Source organism: Caretta caretta, chromosome 1, assembly GCF_965140235.1.
Source record: "Caretta caretta isolate rCarCar2 chromosome 1, rCarCar1.hap1, whole genome shotgun sequence".
NCBI classification, from domain to species: domain Eukaryota; kingdom Metazoa; phylum Chordata; order Testudines; family Cheloniidae; genus Caretta; species Caretta caretta.
Genome location: NC_134206.1, coordinates 164,576,176 through 164,596,967, shown reverse-complemented (window position 1 = coordinate 164,596,967; position 20,792 = coordinate 164,576,176). Strand labels below are relative to the sequence as shown.

At 41.7% G+C, this 20,792-nt stretch overlaps 1 protein-coding gene across 7 annotated transcripts in view; it reads right to left on the bottom strand.

Annotated features, from left to right (window-relative positions):
* Positions 1-20,792, bottom strand: part of RUNX1 (RUNX family transcription factor 1) — a 222,914-nt gene that overhangs the window by 64,532 nt on the left and 137,590 nt on the right. For all 7 annotated transcript variants that reach the window (XM_048867440.2, XM_048867421.2, XM_075132925.1 and 4 more), the window contains one exon: positions 4,383-4,487. In XM_048867440.2, coding sequence (XP_048723397.1) covers positions 4,383-4,487 — 105 coding nt within the window. The remainder of the gene's footprint in view (positions 1-4,382; positions 4,488-20,792) is intronic.

The following is a 20,792-nucleotide window of genomic DNA, read 5'->3' as shown; positions in this document are numbered from 1 at the left end:
TTAATGGATACCTGCTTTTACATCCTTGGATATCTGTACTTTTCTATTTGACAAAAATGGCTTAAAATCTCATTAGATGTTCTTGTTTCACCTTTTGCCCGTCCTATGCACATAAATTAAGGAGGCAGCCAGCTTCCATTATAACGCCCTAATACCACACCCCTAGAATTTTGAGTCAAACATGTTTGACCAAATAATCTCTGAAGACAAGAGAGTGCTTTTCTGCAAAGTTTGAAGACAGTTTGTTGATCTGTGTTTGCTTGGGTTTTTTTAAGATAAATCTCATTAAAAATTATCCTGGTTTGGATTTTGACCTTTGTCTTAAATTTATTCTTAGCTCAAAAATGGCTTGTTGCTGCTTTTTCAAACTTTCCATACAGTAGAAAACGTAGGCACTAGTTATATATGATGACTATAAAGTAATTATATTGTATGTATAAAACAAAGTTCGTAACAATTTTTGTTGCTGATAGATTTAGATAGGTATATACATACACTCCAAAGCTCTCTAGATGCCCAAGCAATACCTGCAAAGTCTAAACTGCTATTTTTACACTGCCTTCCTGCTGCTTCCCCGCTGTCAGAGACTTTCACTGCCATGTGTAGCTACACACTGCAGTGACAAGTGTGGACACAGCCTGCCTTTCACTGTGGCATGTAGCTACACATACCCTATGTGCTGCTGCAAACATAGACAAGATCTTAGAAAGAACACGGAGGCATTTATACAAGAAGTAGCTCATAGAGATATTCCTTTGGCTCAAGTGGTAGAGGCTTGTGGTTTTAGTCTTGAAGGATCAGGGTTCAAAGATCAACTGTGCAGGTGTGTGTTGATTTATTGCAAAGAGGGGATAATCTTTCCAAAGTTAATGTTGCAACCACAGCCCCATTATCAGGCTGATTTTGCACTCTTGTAATTCTGAAGGCAAGATAAAAAAAGAAAAGAAAAGACCATAACAAGTTCCTCATGTTTTCAAATATTTAGGGTTAATACTCGGTAACTAGAACAATTACAATTTTGTATTAGGATTACTACCTTAACTGCGCCCCAGCAGAGGTGTCAGCCTGCTATTGTGAAAAGTAAAATATGAGAATTGACATTTTTCTGTCTGATCCTTGGGTACAAGACCAATGCTTGGGAGAGATTACTGGTCCTGAAAGCACAATTAGTAGTGTGCCTGTCCAAGTGTTTCTAGCCCTGGCAGGCTGCGAGATACTGCACCTTAAAATCATATTATTTTGATTGGGTTTTTTTGGGTTTTTTTCCCCACTTCAACTTCAACATGATGTTTGCAGCCAATATATCACAAGCCACTAGAGTTAGAGATGAGACACACTGTCAATTCAAATTTGACCCTCAATTTAAATGTTGTAAAAAAACCAAACCAAAACAAAAAAGCCCATCCCCTAAGACGAACAGAAACAGTGCCATGACTTTAAAGACTTCCTATAAAACCATAACCTCCTCCCCCAAACATTTCTATTTAGGCCGCAATTTAGCAAATCCTTGAAATAGATACAGCACTTTGGGCAAGGCTATTTGCACATCCATGAAAATGCAATCTTAGGCTATGTATGAGCATATGTAAAGCTGAGCACCAGGGACAGGCCTCCAGAATGGGCACTGATATGCACCCCATGTTACCTGCAAATGTACAGAGTTTTAAAAAAAGTGTAAAGGAAAATGGGCATATTTGAGGGACCCTGGGGAAGCTCAGTGGTTTGAGCATTGGCCTGCTTTAAACCCAGGGTTGTGAGTTCAATCCTTGAGGGGGCCATTTAGAGATCTGGGACAAAAATTGGGGATTGGTCCTGCTTTGAGCAGGGGGTTGGACTAGATGACCTCCTGAGGTCCCTTCCAACCCTGATATTCTATGATTCTGTGAGGGGCATGCTCATGAGGGAGTTAGCAATGTCCTGATCCCGCAGACACTTGCATGTGCATAATTTTACTCATGTCAATAAAGTTTTGAACTAATGTTTCCTTTTTAAGTTGCAATTTGATTGTGAACTATTTATTTCTAAGCATGGCAGGCCTGGAGATACTGGAGCTTACATCTTTCATGATCCCCTCAGTCCAGCAGTGCTTCTTTTGACACTGCTTCAGGTCTGAACATAGCAAAGCCTTGACCTTGGAGCAGTGTAATTTTCAATCCCTGCAACACACTGCATGTACTACAAGGAACCCCTTAAAATATGTTTATGCAGATAGCAGTAAAACAAGCTATTTTTGTTCAGATGACTGCATTGGATCTAATTGATTCAACAAATCCAAAGTGCCATAAATACAAAGAGTGAGAGAGTATATAAAAATAAGGTATGGTTCAGTACTGCCGCAATTGCCTGAATGTTATGAGAGATACTGAAAAGAATTAGACAGTGGAAGGAATTTTCTGCCTAATTAATAAAAATCAGGTGACATGACACAGTTTAGGAAAACTGAGGTTTACCCATAAGCCTATTATAACGTGTGCTCTGGGTAGCATGTCTTCTCTGCATTGACTGGGGCTGGATTAGGCCCATCTAGTCAAACAGTTCACTGCATTTTCCTCAACTATCTAAAGTGTATTGCATGTATCATATATATGTAACCATTGCTGCAATTGAAGAAACTCTTGATTAGATATCAAACTACAGTGCTTAGTAGCAAATGTTCTGTTCTTTTATATACAACAGATTATCTGGCAATAATGAGAGTTATGTGTCTCTATCAAAAGGAAATTTGACCCCTTAGTACTACGTGCATAAAACTTCCTTGTGTGTACTACTCATTTTATACGTTTGACTTCCCTATGACAAATTGAAATTGCATACAAAAATGCTTTTACATGTGTTTGAGTTGTGAAGATACATATGTAGCTTCAGCAGAGATGTTTTCTTTACTTCCTCTCTTAAATGTAAAACCTTATTAAATATTAACTATTATACCAACTGAGCAATTGATCTAAACCAGGAGGTAGATCATCAGAATGATATTGTTTCTTAGAACTCTATCAGACACGTATTCAAAAAACCTAAGGCCAGGTGATTGTGCATGCAGATCTGGTATTTGCATATACAAATACCTGCTTTGCATGCACAGTTGCTGGTTTTCTAGAGATATTTCTCAGGAACAATGTAGACACTCATTCAAAAAACAAAACAAAACAAAACATCACCACCACAAAAAGAAAAGAAAAGAAAAGAAAAGAAAAGAAAAGAAAAGAAAAAGTCCTCTGTGTTTCGAAGGCTGGCCTCAAATCCTAAAAACCCTGGGACCTGATCTTTAATACATTAGTACAGCTGCATATACTGATTTACACCTGCTGAGGATCTAGCCCATAACTGCAGGCAACTATTGAGAATAAAAGGTAGCTGAAAGTCGGAGAGTTTTCTAACCTATTATATTTAGCCATTGGAACCTCACTGTTCTTCCAATACACAGTAAATAACCCTGGCTTACACGGATCACCCTCTAGTGGGTGTTCGTTTTTTTCTGTTCTCCTCTCCTGGGATGACTTCTCTTAAACAACAGTTAGAACCTATGCCAAATGTGCAGAGGGAATAAAAGAAGGAAACCACAAACCTCAATTTACATCAGGGCATTTTGATAAAAAATATGAAAATTCTACATGAAGGTTAGTGACTGAGGTTAATTATTGCCCATGGTAATAAGCAGAGCATGTGTTGCACAAGCATCTGATGACTGTACATCTGTTTTTTCCAAAAACTGTACTTGTGAGAAATTTGTGGATTTGTCCCTACAGATATCAAATCATTCATCTTCTATTCATACTTAATGCTTTTAAAAAATTTGGCAAGAACGACTGTCTGTGAAAATGTGCACCCCAGTGGAGTAAATTCCATCTGTCTGTTTGAAGGGCTGTTTTTAACAATTACAGTTTTCCTAAGTTATAAACCAGCATGAGGCACAATAAACTATACACAAGAACAGCCAGTTGTCATCTTTCTGAATTTTTTTTTTTTTTTTTTGCTTTTGTCTGCCAACTTTGAAAAGTTAGATCAGTGGCATCTTGGTTTCTAAAGTTAAAAATCCTATGACCATCTGAAAGTCAAAGTGACCAGGAAATGCTGCATAATGTATGTCCTGTCCTTTTTTTACCCAATATCCCTTCTGTCTTGTGAACTATACAAATCCTACCTGAGTTTGTTACCTTCAAGTGCAGAGCACTTCAAATACTTTTTTGAACAACCGAATACACTCGTGCAGAACTAAGCTCTAGAGAGGCATATTTAAAATCGTTAGTGGATAGCCTTAGCTCAAAGCACATCCATTGCTCCCAATGAATCTTATATTTTGCTGCTTTAATCTGACAGGTAATGAACCCCATTTCTAATATGGAATCTCACACCTGCATTAACATTGTTGCCAGATCACTTACTTCTGGGTTCTCGAGGTCCATCCACCGTTATCTTGATGGCTCTGTGATACGTGGCTACTTGCGGAGGATTTGTAAAGACTGTGATGGTTAGGGTGAAGCTCTTCCCTGCAACAGGAAAGCACATTACTCTCTTACTGATGATTACAATACAACATGCATTGAGAGAATTTGTATCTGTCATTTTCAACAGCTCAAAAACACATAATATTTTAGTCTCTATATATTATATATGTGCCCGTACGGTGCAGCATTTCACATCCACTTCAGGGCAATCCAAGGCTGTGTATACTCCATACATGGCTACTGCTCCAAGCATGTATAATTGATTTACAGTTAATGTTATTTATACTTTGTAAAATACACAGTTTACAGCTGGACAGTTATATTTTAAATTATCTACACTACCACTTACAAATTATCTATATTTGTTAAGGGTGTTAATTCACAGAGCCCTATACATTATGGCTGAGTTCCAAAGCTGTCTAAGGAATCTGAACACACAGTTCCCATCAACACCAAAGGGAACTGGGTGTTCAAGTCCCTTAGGAAGCTTTGAAAATCCCATGGTAGATCCTTCAAGCTACTATTAGATCAATTCTACAGAATAAACAGGAATCCTTTAAAATACAGAGAAATCTACTACCATACCTCCAAGAAATTACAGAGAACAGATAAAAAAAATCTCTATAGTTTGTCTGAAGGGAATTAAAGAGTTCCATGAAGACATAACAGAGATTTTATTGTTCTGGATTTCCTCCACTTCCTCCCCCTTGTTTTAAACCTGGACAAGAATATTTTATACAAACTCAATTTTTTTTTTATTTTATCCCTTTGTGGGTAAAAACTAGCTTCCTGGATTTCTATGGAAAGTTTTGCTAAGATATTATGGTGGGTTTCATTATAATTCAGAGGGAAGACTTTTCAGATATGGTATGTGCACGCTATAGTTCTGAGTTTTGAAAATTAGTTGTTTTGGTGGTTCAAATGGAGATAAGAAATTATGATATATGCTGCCATGATTATGATGCATTTAAATATTTCTGTTTCTGTTTTGGTGTAAACTCCTTTTACTCTCATTTGTAAAATTGGGGAGGGGGGATAATACTACTACTTGTCTAGTGTCCTTCAGATTATTTAGTTACTGAATGTGTGGCATATTGACAATATAAAGCACTGTATAAATATTAATTATTACTTTGGCATTTACAGTACTACCCGTAGCGCGTTTCAGTATAGTTATCTGAATGTCCTGGGGGACATGGATAATCATGAAATTTTCAAGAAACACGGCCCTGATTTGGACAATGGGGAGTTTCAGATAATTGAGGTTATACTTGCACAGGCATGTGCTGTACAAACTTTCCCACACACCTCTACACCAGTACCTCATTGCTGGACTCCAACATTCCTGTCATCCAAGTCTCAGGCTTCTTCTGATGAAAGCTTCCCATTGTTATAGTTTGCTTTGTTTATCTAGATGTAGGTATACATCCACGTGTGACGAGAATAAGACAGCTTCACTTACAATAGTAACTGAACTCAGTTCTTATCTAGGTATCGGTATGGCCCTCAGCACTAATATCTGAGCACTTCATAATCATTAATGGTTTCTGTCCTCACAATGTCCCAGTGAATTAGGATGGAGCAGTAAAGCACAGGTTAAATAAGGGCTTATTTACACAGTGCAGCAATGCGCTCTACGGGGGTGTGAATTCTAGAGCATACCAATGTGTTGTGCACTAACTGGCCCATGTAGATCCTGCTGACGTGCACTAAAAGTTCCCTTGCACACTAATGTGGTCCCTTTCCAAACAGTAGTACATTAATGTGCCCTAGGGAACTTTCAGTGCACACCAGCAGGGTCTACACAGGCCAGTTAGTACACAGTATGTTGATGTGCGTTAGAATTCACACCCTTCTAGTGTGCATTGCTACAAGCCCTAAGTGTCTCAGCCAATGTCACACAAGAAGTGTGTAGCTCAGCCGGGAATAAAAACTCAGTTCTTAGAATCATAGAATCATAGAATATCAGGGTTGGAAGGGACCCCTGAAGGTCATCTAGTCCAACCCCCTGCTCGAAGCAAGACCAATTCCCAGTTAAATCATCCCAGCCAGGGCTTTGTCAAGCCTGACCTTAAAAACCTCTAAGGAAGGAGATTCTACCAGCTCCCTAGGTAACGCATTCCAGTGTTTCACCACCCTCTTAGTGAAAAAGTTTTTCCGAATATCCAATCTAAACCTCCCCCACTGCAACTTGAGACCATTACTCCTCGTTCTGTCATCTGCTACCATTGAGAACAGTCTAGAGCCATCCTCTTTGGAACCCCCTTTCAGGTAGTTGAAAGCAGCTATCAAATCCCCCCTCATTCTTCTCTTCTGCAGGCTAAACAATCCCAGCTCCCTCAGCCTCTCCTCATAAGTCATGTGTTCTAGACCCCTAATCATTTTTGTTGCCCTTCGCTGGACTCTCTCCAATTTATCCACATCCTTCTTGTAGTGTGGGGCCCAAAACTGGACACAGTACTCCAGATGAGGCCTCACCAATGTCGAATAGAGGGGAACGATCACGTCCCTCAATCTGCTCGCTATGCCCCTACTTATACATCCCAAAATGCCATTGGCCTTCTTGGCAACAAGGGCACACTGCTGACTCATATCCAGCTTCTCGTCCACTGTCACCCCTAGGTCCTTTTCCGCAGAACTGCTGCCTAGCCATTCGGTCCCTAGTCTGTAGCGGTGCATTGGATTCTTCCATCCTAAGTGCAGGACCCTGCACTTATCCTTATTGAACCTCATCAGATTTCTTTTGGCCCAATCCTCCAATTTGTCTAGGTCCTTCTGTATCCTATCCCTCCCCTCCAGCGTATCTACCACTCCTCCCAGTTTAGTATCATCCGCAAATTTGCTGAGAGTGCAATCCACACCATCCTCCAGATCATTTATGAAGATATTGAACAAAACCGGCCCCAGGACCGACCCTTGGGGCACTCCACTTGATACCGGCTGCCAACTAGACATGGAGCCATTGATCACTACCCGTTGAGCCTGACAATCTAGCCAGCTTTCTACCCACCTTATAGTGCATTCATCCAGCCCATACTTCCTTAACTTGCTGACAAGAATACTGTGGGAGACCGTGTCAAAAGCTTTGCTAAAGTCAAGAAACAATACATCCACTGCTTTCCCTTCATCCACAGAACCAGTAATCTCATCATAAAAGGCGATTAGATTAGTCAGGCATGACCTTCCCTTGGTGAATCCATGCTGGCTGTTCCTGATCACCTTCCTCTCATGCAAGTGCTTCAGGATTGATTCTTTGAGGACCTGCTCCATGATTTTTCCAGGGACTGAGGTGAGGCTGACTGGCCTGTAGTTCCCAGGATCCTCTGCATCCCAGTCCAGTGCCTTCCTAATACCCTTCCAACCTCTGCTGAAAAGTAGCTCCGGGTATTGGGAGGAGCTGCAGAGGTGGCATAAAAGCCACCTTTGATCCATGCCTCAAGACGGCTGACCCCTGGCTTGGGTCCACTCAGCCAGACTCAAGGCTAAAGTGTTTTTGACATTTTTTAAATACCAAATTGTAAGACAGATCATAGCAATTATGTTGCCAATACTCAGACTTTTCTATGAGGGATCAAAAATAAGTGCTATTAAAAACTCCCCAAGAAAATTAACACCCCAAGACATGAGATTTTTAACGAATATTAAAGGGACATCATCAAGCCAAAGAACATATCCTGCTTCTTTAAGAAAATATTTTTACCTACTGTTATTACAAGTAGCACCTAAAATGCCTATAACTGAAAGAGATTAGAGAAAAATAATACTTTTCTATTTATTAATCTATTTCTAGCTATAATGTTTCCAGTTTATTTACTTGGGACATTTAATAGCACTTAATGGGGGCATTTTCACTGTTTCCCTAACACACTCAATCAGTTCCCCTGTTCTTTCTGTACGTTTTTCACACAGCACAAGGAGCGAGAAAAATATTTTTTAATAGTTAAACATGATTGTAAAATCAGAAAAATTACTATAGAGAATCAGGGCCAGGTGCAATATTTGTAACTGCTTTAAAGATATTCTTCAAAACTTATTAGATTTCAAAATGATGGTGCCTGTTGTGACACAATTTGGCAAAAGCAGGAAGACACTCCGCTTACCTTTTACTGTTTATAGAAGTCTACCCATTAACCACATGCTGGTTAACCACAGGACTACATAACCATATGCCTATGTGTCACTTACTGTTACTCTCTGATAATTCCACTGTAGTCCTCTGGCCATTAATTTGCATTTAGTTTTACTCATTACACATGTATTAACTATATGTCTGGTTGATTCAGGTAAAATTAGCTAGAAATGCATCCAATCTAATTTTAGCTGAATTAATCAGGCATACAGTTAATACAGGTACATAAAGATCACAGGATGAATGCACACCCAGACTTTCCCCTTGCATCTGTGTATTAGCATGCAGCCTAAGTATTTTATCCAGATACACATGTGCCTATTACACACAGAGATGTATGCAAACACACATGATCTGTCAAAACTGGTTATTAAATTTTGGTTCAAAAATAATATCAGATTAGTTTCTTGATAAACGACAGTCAGCTTTCCCTAGTACACAGCCCTTTGTTAGCTAATGGGAAGAGATGAGACCCCTGGTTAAACAATCCACAAAGCACAAATGGAAAGACTAGGCACAAATGAAATATGGATCATGTACACACAGTATGTGGCAATTAAAATTGGAAATTACTGTCCATATGCGGGCGTACTGGGTGAGAATAGCGAATGATCTCGTATGAGGTCCTTATCTTTAACACTGCTAATGAGCAAGATTTAGAGATCGCCACTCCCTCTGTAATTATCCATGGCAGCTCTCGGTCCCAAGGATAAAACTTTCAGGAGCTAGGGCTTTTTCAACAGAGGGCCTTTGGCTTTGGAATATACTCCCAGCAACAACAGAATAAGCCCAAGTCTTGCATCTTTAAAGGTACAGTACAAGATTCACTGTTTCAGTCAATCAGATCTGTCCCCAATATTAGGGTAGCACAACAACCTAGCAATGTTTCTCCTGCAAGATCCCCACCATGATTCACTTGAAAAAAACATTTAACACGGGGAAGAGAACTAGCTGTATTTCTGGACAGGCAATAAGTAAAACTTAATTTTGTATATGGTGCCTAGATACTACATTGACGGCTGCATTAGAAACCACACAGGAATGCTCTCTAGAGCAACTGGTGATTAAAGCGTCAAAGGAAAAGATAGATTTTAAAAAAAATCTTCTAAAAATCATAGCTTGATGGTCCAATGACAGTGCACTGCTCTGCCAGACAGGCATCCATACTTGTGTCCTCAGCTGTCATTTACAGTCTGGCAGGGACTGGAAATGCAGTAAGAGTGCAGTGAGACCCAGGAAAAAGTGAGACACTTGAAGTGCCCCCTCTGGATGATGCTTGACATAGTGTTGAAGGGCTCTTCAGGGAGCTGCATTCCAGCCTCTTCAGCTGGAGAAAGGGTTGCTGTAATCTGGGGCCTTTGCAGCTTTTGAGAGGGAATGAAGTCAAGGTGGGAAAATAGCGAATCCCAGACAACAACCTAGTAACATGCAAAGAGGTTTTGTGTATTGCATTAGTCATCCCTGAGAGACGCAATTACAAGAACGGGGTGGCTCTATGGATGGGAGGCATTTTTTAGAATGTGTGTGGATGCAAAGCAGCACACCCAGACAAGCTACAGAGAATGGCAAACAGAAAGTAGCACAGAAGACATGTGACCAGCAGGGCTCACCAGATGTTTTTAAAGGATGGTTTTCTGTCTTCTCATGTGTGTTGTGGTTGTGGAAGAGAAATAAGTGGGAGGAGATGAGAGAAGAACTTTAGAGATTACAGACCATATGATGAGTTCCCCATTCCATTTTTATTCAGTTTTTCTCAGACAAAACTCCCGGCTGAATCAATGTGGGGTGGAGGGGGTGTCTGAATGAGGATTGAACAAAAATGCAGTAAAAGCTTTAAGATTGGGCCAATAAGGTGCGGAAGGGAAAAAAAGCAAGAGACGCTGATGATATGGCCACAATAGCTATATGCTGCCTTAGGATTTCTTTTGTCATAGAATATTATTGGTTTTCTTAAGTAATTACAATGCATTATTTTAACAAATTGGAAAAGAAGCCAAAATGGGAAAGGAGCCAAGAATGTTTGTGCTGACAAAACCAAGCAACATGGATGAAAAATATGAAGTGTAATACAAAAATACACAATACAACACAAATGATATTTTGGCTAATTCCATGATGTCTGAGAGAGGTTTCCAGGTTGTAGTAAGAGAAATTATGGTACAATATTTTCTGCTACTACTTTTTCATACTTGTGTGTTCGGCTGATTTTATTAAACCGTGCTAAATTATTATTGTTATATATCTTTCAAACTTCTCATGACACTCCCCTAGGTATCTATCAAAGTGCCAATGTAAAGATCTCTACTATTTTTTTTATAATGCATGTGGGTGTATGTACACGCAATATATACACATATACAAACATGCACACACACACACAACATTAACAACTATACATTAGGGAAACATTTTGCCACTCTTGATTGAGTAATAGCTTACTACTTGAATAATCCCATTGAAATTGATATGAGTAAGAGTAGTAGAACTGACCCTTAGGCCTGGTCTACACTACGGGGTTAGGTCGAATTTAGCCGGGTTAGGTTGATTTAAAAATGACTGCGTCCACACAACCAACCCCGTTCTGTTGACCTAAAGGGCTCTTCAAATCGACTTCTGTACTCCTCCCCGACGAGGGGAGTTGCGCTAAAATCAACCTTGGTGGGTCAAATTTGGGGTAGTGCGGATGCAAATTGATGGTATTGGCCTCTGGGAGCTATCCCAGATTGCTCCATTGTGACCGCTCTGGACAGCACTTTGAACCCTGATGCACTAGCCAGGTACACAGGAAAAGCCCCAGGAAGTTTTGAATTTCATTTCCTGTTTGGTTAGCGTGGCAAACTTAGCACCACTCAGCAGCAGAGGTGACCATGCAGTCCCCCCAGAATTATAGAGCGTAGAACGTTTCTATACTCCCCCTATCATCTCCGTCCCTGATGTTATCGCAGATTAGAAGCCGGAAAAAACGCACTCGCGATGACATGTTTTCCGAGCTCATGCAGTCCTCTCACACTGATAGGGTACAGCTTAATGCATGGAGGCATTCAGTAGCAGAGGCCAGGAAAGAATTAAGTGAACACGAAGAGCGGAGGCAGGACACGATGCTGAGACTAATGGGGGAGCAAACAGACATGATGAAGCATCTGTTAGGGGAGCAAACGGACATGAAAGGAAAGCCAACAAGAGCACATACCCCCGCTGCATCCACTGTATAGCCGCCTACCTTCCTCCCCATGTTCCATAGCCTCCTCACCCAGATGCCCAAGAATGCAGTTGGGGGGGAGGCTCCAGGCACCCAGCCACTCCACTTCAGAGGATGGCCCAAGCAACAGAAGGCTGTCATTCAAACAGTTTGATTTTTAGTGTGGTTACAATAAGCAATGTGGCCTTGTCCTTCCCTCCTCCCCACCCCACCTGGGCTACCTTGTCCGTTATCTCATTTTTTTTAATTAATAAAGAAAGAATGCATGGTTTCAAAACAATAGTTATTTTATTTCGAAGTGGGGGAGAGTGGCTGGCTTACAGGGAATTAAAATCAACAAAGGGGGCGGGTTTGCATCAAGGAGAAACACCCAAAACTGTCACACTGAAGCCTGGCCAGTCATGAAACTGGTTTTCAAAGCCTCTCTGATGCGCAGCATGCCCTGCTATGCTCTTCTAATCGCCCTGGTGTCTGGCTGCTCAAAATCAGAGGCCAGGTGATTTGCCTCAACCTCCCACCCCACCATAAATGTCTCCCCCTTTACTCTCACAGAGATTGTGGAGCACACAGCAAGCAGCAATAATAATGGGAATGTTGGTTGCACCGAGGTCTGACCCAGTCAGCAAACAGCACCAATGAGCTTTTAAATGTCCAAAGGCACATTCTACCACCATTCTGCACTTGCTCAGCCTATAGCTGAACTGCTCCTTACTACTGTCCAGGCTTCAGGAGCCATGGGAGCAAGGGGTAAGCTGAGGTAGGTGCGACCGCACGTTGCTGGTGGCTGGGAGAGTAGCCTGAGGCAGAAGCCTCCAGCTCACGTGATATTCCAGGCAGGACTGAATCTCCATGAGACGAAACTTAAAGAAGAGAATGACCTGGAGTCTCTGGCTCCCATTCAGTGCTCTAAGAGGAGGATAGCTATGTCTGTCCAGGCGCCCCTGATCGACCTCACCGAGGTCTGCCAGGAGCACCCAGGAGACGTACGACAGCTATCAGTCCTACTGCACCATCTGCCATGAAGGCAAGGAACTGCTGCCGTGTAGCAATGCAGTACCGCGTCTGCCAGCAGCACCCAGGAGACGTACGGTGATGGTGAGCTGAGCGGGCTCCATGCTTGCCGTGGTATGGCGTCTGCATGGGTAACCCAGGAAAAAAGGTGCGAAATGATTGTCTGCCATTACTTTCACGTAGGGAGGGAAGGAGCGGGGCCTTACGACATGTACCCAAAACCACCCGTGACAATGTTTTTGCCCCATCAGGCATTGGGAGCTTAACCCAGGATTCCAATGGGTAGCAGAAACTGCGGGAACTGTGGGATAGCTACCCACAGTGCACTGCTCTGTAAGTTGATGCTAGCCAAGGTAGTGAGGACGCACTCCGCTGATTTAATGCGCTTAGTGTGGACATACGCAATCGACTGTATAAAATTAGTTTCTAAAAATCGACTTCTATAAAATTGACCTAATTTTGTAGTGTAGACATGCCCTTAGTTAGCTGTTGCTTAGTGCATTGTTTATTTTTTTAAACGCTTCACCTAATTGTGTGACAGTCTAGGAAAAACTAAACAAGGTAAAATTCTGTCCTCAGATGTCTGTCTTGTTCCTGTTGTCTTCAGTGGCAGTTTCAGACAACGAATGACACAACTTTGCCAATGGCATTTCATTCAGTGGGCATCTCATAGGAGAACAATTATAGTTAAAGTAGAAGATATTAAATAATTAACTTTTGTTCACCATTATCACATAGATACCATAGACAGCTACTATTTCAAGCGCAAGAGAAACTGCAGTAACTTCATATACTACTATGTGACACCTGTTGTCAAATACAGAATTTTTAATGGTGACCACTGCACTATAGGCCAAATTTAACAATGAGAGCACAATGGGTATGCCTGCAAAACTGTGTACAAATGCTTATTTGCACCTAGAAACGAAATAACTGTGTGCACAAACAGGTAGTTGCACCTACAACAGACCGGGTTTTTTTCACATGAAAATAGAGGCCTATGTATGTGAAATCTGGGATTTTGGAGATGCAGCTGTTGCACACTTCCAGCCAAGTGATCCCATCAACTTAACCTTATGGCTATATTCTGAAACATTTCTACAGGATAATTCCAAGTGTCTTATTGCACAAAGTTCTTACTTCTACATTTACCTGTACAGGGTGAAATCCTGTCCCCAATTAAATCAATAGATGTTTTGCTATTGACTTCAGTAGGGTCAGGATTTCATCCATAGGGCCAAATCCTGCCCTTCATACTCTGCCCCAAATAAGAACCACAGAATTTAATCCACTGTGTGATAAGATTCCGAATCACCTGAATACTAATGGCTCAGCAACCCAGACACCAGTAATTTGGGTGCAACTCAGCTAGTGGCTTCCACTTTTTGCTCTCATTTCTGTTTCCTGCAACACTCCATAAGGTATGTCTACTCTGGAGCTGGAAGGTGTAGATTCCAGTTTACGGAGTCAGACCCACGCTAGTTCTGATCAAGTTAGGGGGCTAAAAATATAGTGCGGCTCAAGTAGCGATAGGGGCTAGCTGCCCTGAGCATGCACCCAAGGTCTCACCTGGGATTGTACTTGGTGGGAGGGGGGAGCTAGCTCATCGCACCACTTCAGCTACACCCCTTCTTTTAGCGTGCTAGCTCAGAGCTGGTGTGGCGTTGTCTCCTCAAGCTGGACTTTATACCTTCCCGCTTCTGTGGGGACACACCCAGGCTGACCAACAAGAGATGCAAGCTGTCCTCTCACATTTCCCTGCCCGTGCACCCACCATGTCTACAACGAGCAAATCAACTGCTTTCGGGATTTAGAATTAATTTTTCCTGCATGTTGAATTAGATGGAGTTGCTCAACATTTTTCAGAATACGTGCGAGCGACTTAGAGCCGACACACAGGTCTAAAGAGGTGTCTGGCTCTCCACGCCCCATGGGGCTATTCTGGCAGACAGGGTCTTGCTGGTGTACACCAGTGCTCTGGCCACAGCGCTCTGCACCAGCGATGCCGCCTGTGCTCCCTGAGGAACCCTCTGACACGGGCGAATCCCCAGGTAGCTAATTCACATGGCTGAAAAAAAACCTTCTTTTCTTTTGCCCCTTTGCCCTGCAGTAGCAGAGCTGACATCTGGCCTAGTGTGTGAACGCCTCCTCTTTGCTTCAGAAAGAATCCCCGAGCAGTACACGTTCCAACCAGCACGACTGAGGACGCTAGTATACACACCACAAATGGGACATGGTGAACGCAAATAGCACAATTCTGTCTGAACACTTTTTTATGTATTACTGTAACAGCTATTGCCTTAGGGTTTGATCCTGCAATTCTTGGAAGAGCAATCCTTGCTTACATGAATAAGAATTACTCGTGTGAGTAAGAGCTGCATGACTGGGCCCTCCGATTGTGAACAGTGACAGATTTTCTCTCTATTTTTCAGTTGTTTACTTTTTCATTTGACAGTGTTTTATGTAGAGTCAGTTTCATTTCTGCATTGATGGTCAGTTTCACTTCCCAGTCTCAGGCACTAGCATGATGCCACCCTTCTCCTTCACCGCTCGGGGAGTCCCTGAACCCAAGTTTTCCCTGCCGCTCTGAGAATGCGTGTCACCGTGCAGATGGTGCTGCTGTTCCATGGTTTGCTTGGCAGAGACTTGATAACCCTTTTCCCATTTAAGAATTGAGATTATTCATTTATCAGTTTTTAAATATTGATGTTTTAAATAAATGTGAATTCCACAGAGTTACTTTAATTGATTTTTTTAAAATGTAAACCTTGCTTATATTTTATGAATTTTGGAACAGGGCAAGTGAATTGACTAAATCAGAGATGTGACTAATGCACGATTTCCGCACTTGTTTAGATACCAAATGGTGGTTGTTAGTAGACTGTGGATGGTTCTACTATCACCATGTTCTCAGAGACCTCCCTCCTGCCATCCTGGTCCCAGACCCATAGATCTCATGCCTAATCTCCTCCCTCTTGCTCAGTAACTTCTTGATACATGTCTTCCCTCCTGATTTGTCTGCATACTAGCATCCTCAGTTATGCTAGCTGGATAAAGTCCACAGCCACGTATCAGGCAGGAGGCAGTGGGAGGAAAGAAGTGTAACAGGAAGTAACTGAGCAAAAGGGAGGAGATTATGCATGAGGTCTACAGATCTGGGACCAGATCTGGCAGAAGGGAGGTCTCTGAGACCATGGTGATAGCAGAATAATTGTCTTACATTGAATCTGATTACCTACGTGGGATTACATCAACATCAGCAGTACTGTCCCCCACTAAAAAGCAATATATCTGGAGATGACATCATGGCACTGGTCAAGTTCATAGGTGAACAGGAATTTGGCCAGCTACATATATTTGTACATTAACATCTTTAATTTTATGTGTTTCCCCTTTTAAGCATCACAGCGGTGTGGTGTAGGGTAGTGTACATTGGAAGTAAGAATAATGTTGGAAACTAGGGGGGGAAAAAGGGAATATATTTCATCCTGCCCTAAGAAACAACAGCTCCACTTTATAGGGAATGTTGTGTGGGAATGCTTTGTTAGGCTGGAGGCCTGCAGATCAAGTTTTCAGCATGAATTAAAGCATTTGATTAAAAGACTGAAAAAAGAGCTCTTAATGGAGAAGCCAAGCAGCCTTGAACTATAAGTAGAACTGCTGCAGCGCCACTATAAAATTCGTAGGAACATGGGTGGAGACAATAATTACAGTACAGGAAGAATGAGACGCTGTTGGGTGCCCAACCTGTGTGGCACACTGGCAGTACAAAGGGATTATACGGCTTGATTGCGAAAATGTGATGTTTATTGCAAAAATATTATTGAGCGCTGAAAGGCATACGTGGACTTCATAAATATTTGCATGTTACTAATGTTTGTAAAAGGGGTTCGGAGGGCTGAATTACAGAAGAGTGATTTTTTTTCCCCCACAAAGATCAGCCTGACATATAGCACTTCATTTCTGCCATTCGGTAGCGAATTTTCTGCTCAAAATACTGGCTTGGTCCTTTTGAGTTATGGCCACCTATGTATGCAGGAGTGCTGCTTTTTTAGACTCATCCATCATAATATTTGACATTTACACAGACCCTTTCACTGCAAAAGAGCCCCCCAGTACTTTACAAATATCAGTAAGGCCTATTCCCAGTCTGGGTGCTTATTGTGTAATAGCTTAAAGAGTACCAGCTATTGATTCACCTGCTGTAATCCTTACTGATTTTGTCTTGGCTCCTTGCCCTTTTGTCTGCACTGGTTTTCACTTTGGACAAATCCCAGTTCAACCACCTGTTCAGACAGACACTGGAAGATCTTAGCATTTTGGCGATTAGTTCCCGACTGGGACTGAGCACACTCCTCACACTGCAGAACAATGAAGCCAATGACCACCGCATGGCTCCAGGCAGATGCATGAACAAAGATGGTGTCAGTACACAGGCTTCAAAAGGGTGGAGTGTGCTCACTCTGAACATGGCTAGCAAATGGCACGTGTGTGTTTGTCAGCACTAGTTGAACAAGTGAGTGACCTCCAGCCCAGATGACCTCAGAGCAGTGGAGGGTAGAAAGATGACCAGAGAGGTCAGTTCTGGAGTGAGTGGTGCAAGGGTGGAACATCAACAGGAGGAGTGTTTGCAATGATTTATTTGTCTTGGGAGTAGGACGCATCTACACTGGCATTACACTGATGTAACACCCACTGATACACACCTTGGGGTAACTTGTATTAATGGATGTCCAAGAACCACAGATACGGATAGATTTTTGTATGAACACCTGACACCTCCCACTAATAGAAAGTTCCTCAGAGGGAACTAACGTAGCTAAGCCTTCAAAACATGGACATTACTATGTTAGCTTTTAGACCCGTGGTGCGTAACCTTCAGCCTGTGAATTATACAATGTGTTTCCTACAGCTTCTCACTGAACTTCAGGAAACTGGACAGGAAACTCACTGCATGCACTGCCCTGCAGAGCTCTAGTAGCTTCATTCCTTCCTTCCAGTAGCTGCTCCTCCCCATGTCCCCCTTGCCAGCCTCCAGGAGCTCCTCCTTCTACACCCACTCCCGCCACCCAGTGCCTCTCCCTTCCTTGCATAGCATTAGAAGCAACCCCTTGTCCACAAGGAGGGAGCAGAAGTACTACTGCTAGTTGACTGGGTGAGGCTAAAAACTAGAGGGCCTTATTTTCATTGACATAAAAGCCATTTTGGTACTTTGCCTAGCACAATGGGGCCCAACCTGCTTGCATCCTTTATGTGTTACCACAATATAAACATTAAATAACAATAATTTATACCACCTTGGCAGGGTAAAGCAGCTTTAATGTAAAGGAGAATCAGGCACAAAGTGCCTGAAGCTGGCAGCGTAAGAAAGCAGAGCTGAGCTTTGGGCTACAATTGGCCTGGGAAGAGGCACCCTAAAGGCCATGGGTAAAACCCAGGCCCACTGGAGTCAATGACAGAACCCTCATTGATTTGAATGGGGTCAGAATTTCACTCAGTGGCTCCAGAACAAGAAATGGAGGGGGAGCAGTAATAAAGGAGCAGGAATAAGAGAAAAAGTGAGATGGAGAATACAGAAAAAGAGGAGAGATTTTAGCTAAAGAGACAGAGAACAAAAGGGAAAGATAAATGGTGTAAGAGAAAAGTCATAGTCAAAAAGAGAGAAAAGGGATTAAAAATGGGAGAAAAGAGAAGCAAAAGATTTAAGGTTAAACAAAATGCCCCTCACGCCATTTACTCTAAATGCTATATGAGGATGCAATACAAACTGACCCAAAATTGCTGGAGGCTTATGTAAGTTTATATGCACATTATATTCTTATCATGGCCCTCCGGATGGCAACAGTTGTGCACCACTGATTTAGAACACCCTCAGTCCTTTTGCTAAGTACAAGAGAGTTGATGAGAGCTGCACACTTTAAAGTAGTCATCTGAAGTTCATTAAAGTGCCCTGAAGCCTGAGCACTAATTATTTTTCTCTTAATGATTTTATTTTGACTACAAATCAGCAGCTGTTCTTGGTGTGACTTTTTTTCCAGACAGTTTTGCTTGAGAAGAAGTCTAAAAGAGGGCACACAAGAAAGAAAAGCAAACCAAACCAAAAACAAAACAAAAAATGCTGAAAGGCAAACAGTTTTCTTGAAACAATGTAACCTCTTCTTTCAGTGAGATACTTTGTTTTCCATAAGCACCATCCTCCTAAGATGAACTTCTTTTACAATCATACAGAACAAGAAAACTCTCAGAGAGCAACACGCTATCTCATTATCATCATTATCCCAAAATTAAAACAAAATGTTCAAGCATGGCTCCGTGCAACCAAAAAGTAGATTTATTGTTATTGGAACTAGGCCAGTAGTTCAGCACTTGGCACGAGCACTGTTTACAACCATAATGCTCCCGGAGACAGGGAGCTCTAAAAATCACTCTACCTTTATTTTTCTCCTATTGACACTTTCTGATTGAAACTTCTTCTGCCAGACCAAATTTAAGTAACCCAACGAATGTCTGTGAGCTGGCAAAGATAGCAGGAGTCATGCTGAACCCTCCAGACCACATGATGTTTTCAATTCAAATATTCTCACTGAACTGCATCATATACTTCCTTAACAATCAGCAATTCATACAGAAATGTCTGCATTGAATATATAACTGTAAACACAAGTCTGTTTTGGTTGTACAGTTTTATAAAGAATTCTTCTCCACTCTCCCCACTAAGTTTCCAATGAAAGCTTGCACCAAGAAAGTGACTTTGTCTAAAGGACTGTGTTATTAATGAATATATGAATATTAATGAATATTACTTTCCCAGTCCTAAAAGATCAATGACTTTTGAGTAGCTCTCTACAAATAAACAAACAGAAAAAGAAAACCAGAAAAAATGTTTTTACCAATTGAAAAACAAACATTTTACAATAATATTAACAAACAGCTGCACATCGCCTTGTGAAAAAACACCTCTCTCTCTCTCTCTCTCTCTCTCTCTCTCTCTCAGGGTGATATTCACTTTACTCATACAAAGCGTGAATCATCAAATTTTATGCAGGTAAAATATGCAAATAGTAGGAGGCAAAATGTATCCCCTCTAACCCAGGCCACAACCTATGGGCTAGAGTAGTGACCACTGCCCCTTCACCAATTGCAACAAATCTTAGGGACACTGGATTGGCATACTCAAAATATCCCAAGACTCGTCCCCAAGCTACCCTCCAGCACCACCTTCCACAGCACACAGGGAAACACAGATTCCTCCAATCACAACTTTCCCCCCGCAGAATCCCATTGTGTAGCATCAGTGGTGTGCTGGTCCTCCATGCAGGGATGAATTTCACCCTTAGGAAAGGTTTCAGAGTAGCAGCCATGTTAGTCTGTATTCGCAAAAAGAAAAGGAGTACTTGTGGCACCTTAGAGACTATTTATTTATTTATCTGAGCATAAGCTTTCGTGAGCTACAGCTCACTTCATCGGATGCATTCAGTGGCTTAGGAAACTTAGGAAAGTTAGTGATTGAGGATGATACTAACTTGACAACCCAGAAACAGAAGTCCTTTATCAATACACAGAATATGAACAACACAGGCAGTCAGTGCTGGCTTTGTATCCTATTCTCAAACCTCTGGACCATCACCTCTGTCTATCTTGCTGTTTATCACAATATCGTATGTTATACAACAGTGTTATTTTTAGACTACATCCATTGCAACTTTTCTTTTTCAAATACACTGTTGTTACTTTTCTTCTCTTTCCATCTGATCAATTCTAATACAGTGAAATCTATATAAGAGGCCATCCTTTTTAGGCAACCTTCTGTTTCAAGAGACTACCCTCCCCACAGTATTTTATTTTAAAACCCCAATTAATTGTTATCCAAGGGTCTGATACAAAACCGACTGAAGTCAATGGGAGTCCTTCCATCAATGTCAATGAGTTTGGATCAGGCCCCACGTAATCGCTTAAGTCAAGTTGTACTCCTTTTTATACTCTGTTGAATGGAGTACCAGTCTGCACT